This window comes from Lactuca saligna, chromosome 7, assembly GCF_052625555.1.
Source record: "Lactuca saligna cultivar CGN05327 chromosome 7, ASM5262555v1, whole genome shotgun sequence".
NCBI classification, from domain to species: Eukaryota; Viridiplantae; Streptophyta; class Magnoliopsida; order Asterales; family Asteraceae; genus Lactuca; species Lactuca saligna.
In genome coordinates, this window is record NC_136423.1 from 71821710 (window position 1) to 71824187 (window position 2478).

Below are 2478 nucleotides of genomic sequence, written 5' to 3' on the forward strand. Positions count from 1 at the left end.
CAATATAACAACAAGAGGTATGTGATCTATCCTTCTTGGTAAATTTCAAAAATATTAGACCACATTAGGGTTTCTTTATGTGATCATTATGTTGTGTATCTAATAGTAAAACATAGATCCAAATCTTGGGTTGCATGCACACATACCACTGTTTGTATAAAACCCATCAGTTTTACCTTGCGGTAGGCTCTCGACGCATCCACTCTCTTAGCGAAATGGAGGCCACAGATGCCACATCCGAGTCGTGTGTGGTAGGTCTTGAGTGTCGCGTTGGTGGACTTGGTGAAGATCTCTAGATTTCTGAACAAAGATGTCAACTCCTTGTGTCTGAGAAGGCTACCCTTGACGATCCTAGAGCCGCTTTAGAATCCAAAGTTGACTCCCTTACCCAAGTGAACGAAGGTTTGATGATTCAAGTTGAGAGTCTTGATTGTGATGTTGCTGATCGTGACAAGCTAATCTCTTCTTTGCAACCAAATGTGGGCGCTTCTCACCGGGATTTGGACTGGTTAGTACGTGTGGGTGTCGTTCGTATTGTGGACAAGCTGATTGAGCATCCGGATTTCATGAATGCTATAAGTCTCATTTGACATGCTGCTTTTGTAGCTGGGATTGAATCCGTTCAGAAAGTGACTGCTGGTGTTGGGTCTGAGGATGCTAGTGCTTGTCTTTCCTCCAGTGGTCCGGTGGTTAGTGTGAACGATGCTTTATTGTCATTTGTGAGTATGGATCATGCATCTTTATTGGGTTTGGGAGATTTGGATATTGGGGGCCTCCAGGAATTGTGTTCTTTCTCAGGTTCAGAAGGTACCCCAGAGGGTATGGTGATTGAAAGGGATGAAACTATGCAGGGGATCGAGGAAGATCTAAGTAAGGATGGGTAGGATGTTGAGTATGATGGTGATCGCGACATTGGAGTGAGTGATGAAGGTCCTAGTGGAGGTACGATGGGTGTGATGGTGGGTGTAGTCATTGTCGATGGACACAATGGTGATGAAAACAAAGATGCTCCGGCATCGTATGCTACCCCTCCTGGGGCGTGAAGATATGGTGATGAAAGAAAGATGCTCCGGCATCGTGTGCTACCCCTCCTGGGGCATGAAAATGTTATTTATGCTTGTTTTAGTTTCCTTTTGTTTTCTTTTGCTTTTTTTTCTCTTTTCTATTTCGCTTTGGGTATGTAATGTATGCATTTTGCTAAAAACTACTCTTTTGATCACATGTAAAGATGTTTGATGTGCTGGGTGTCCAGTTGCATGCTCTAAGCATTGTTCTCTTCTAACAGTATTTTGATGCACTAAGCATTTTGTTTCGCTCACATTAGTATTGACACGCTAAGTGTCAAGGCTAGGTTCTCTAAGCACCCAACAATAAAATTCAATGCATCAAGTATTTAAACATTTTATAAGATTTAATACAATGAGTATTAAAATTTGGCATATCAATCATTCAATAACACTAACCTTGGGCTTCAATACACTAAGGGGTCATTTGATAGTTGCTGATTGGGTTAGAGATGACTGCATTAGAAGCTGACTGGGTTAGAAATGCTAACTGAGTCCACATCTGAATAAATTTACGTTGTTTTATTATTTATCTGATTGGTTATGTTGAATGATAAAAATGACCATATTATCCTTATGTTGTCCTTTTGTGCTAGATAAAATAATTATAAAAATAAAAATTATCACATAAAATCCAAAATAAAGATACATAATTTAAAATCCAAATACAAAGTGTAATAGAAAACACAAACACACAATGTCATACATAATAAAAAGTATATCATTTAACGTGAACCATTTGAAAGTAACTGATTAGCAATCTAGTCACGCAAAGTAATCATATACTCAACGGTTTCTGAACCCCATTCAATGCCTTGTATGTTTGGCCCTCATTTCCTCCACCTCCCACATTAGTAGTAACCATAGCGTTTTGTTCAAAGTTCGTAAACAGGTCATCTTGAATATCGTATTTCTTTATAAAATTATGGACCGTGACACAGGCAATAACTCTGTCTCTTTGCACTGGAAAACGATAAGGAGCCATGCGTTTTAAAATTGGAAATCTCTCCTTCAATACACCATAAGCACGTTCAATGATATTTCTAAGTTGTGCATGAGCATGAATGAACCTTTCTTCCTTAGCTCTGTTTATTCGAAAATCGACTAACCAATACCTAGTATTGCGGTAAGGAGCCATAAATCCACGTGTATTCGTGTATGCGGCATCACAATGGTAATATTTATATGTAGATGGGTGACAAATTAATCATATAAATAATATAGATAATAAAATTTATAGAAAACTGACAAACCTGGTGGAGGCAATGGAAATCCAGAAGTCGGATTAAATACAACTTCTTTCAAAACTTTAGAATCGTGTACTACACCTCCCATCCAGCCCATACAAAAGTGAATATCATATTAAAATCACAAATTCCTATTACATTTTGATAAAATTAACCTTTTCCTCTTC

General features: G+C 38.3%; 1 protein-coding gene across 1 annotated transcript; it reads right to left on the reverse strand.

The window, feature by feature from the left end:
* Positions 1–1842: 1842 nt before the first annotated feature.
* On the reverse strand, positions 1843–2202 carry LOC145007047 (uncharacterized). Its single transcript, XM_078966050.1, has one exon. The coding sequence runs from the start codon at positions 2200–2202 to the stop codon at positions 1843–1845; it is 360 nt and encodes a 119-aa protein (XP_078822176.1).
* Positions 2203–2478: the final 276 nt, after the last annotated feature.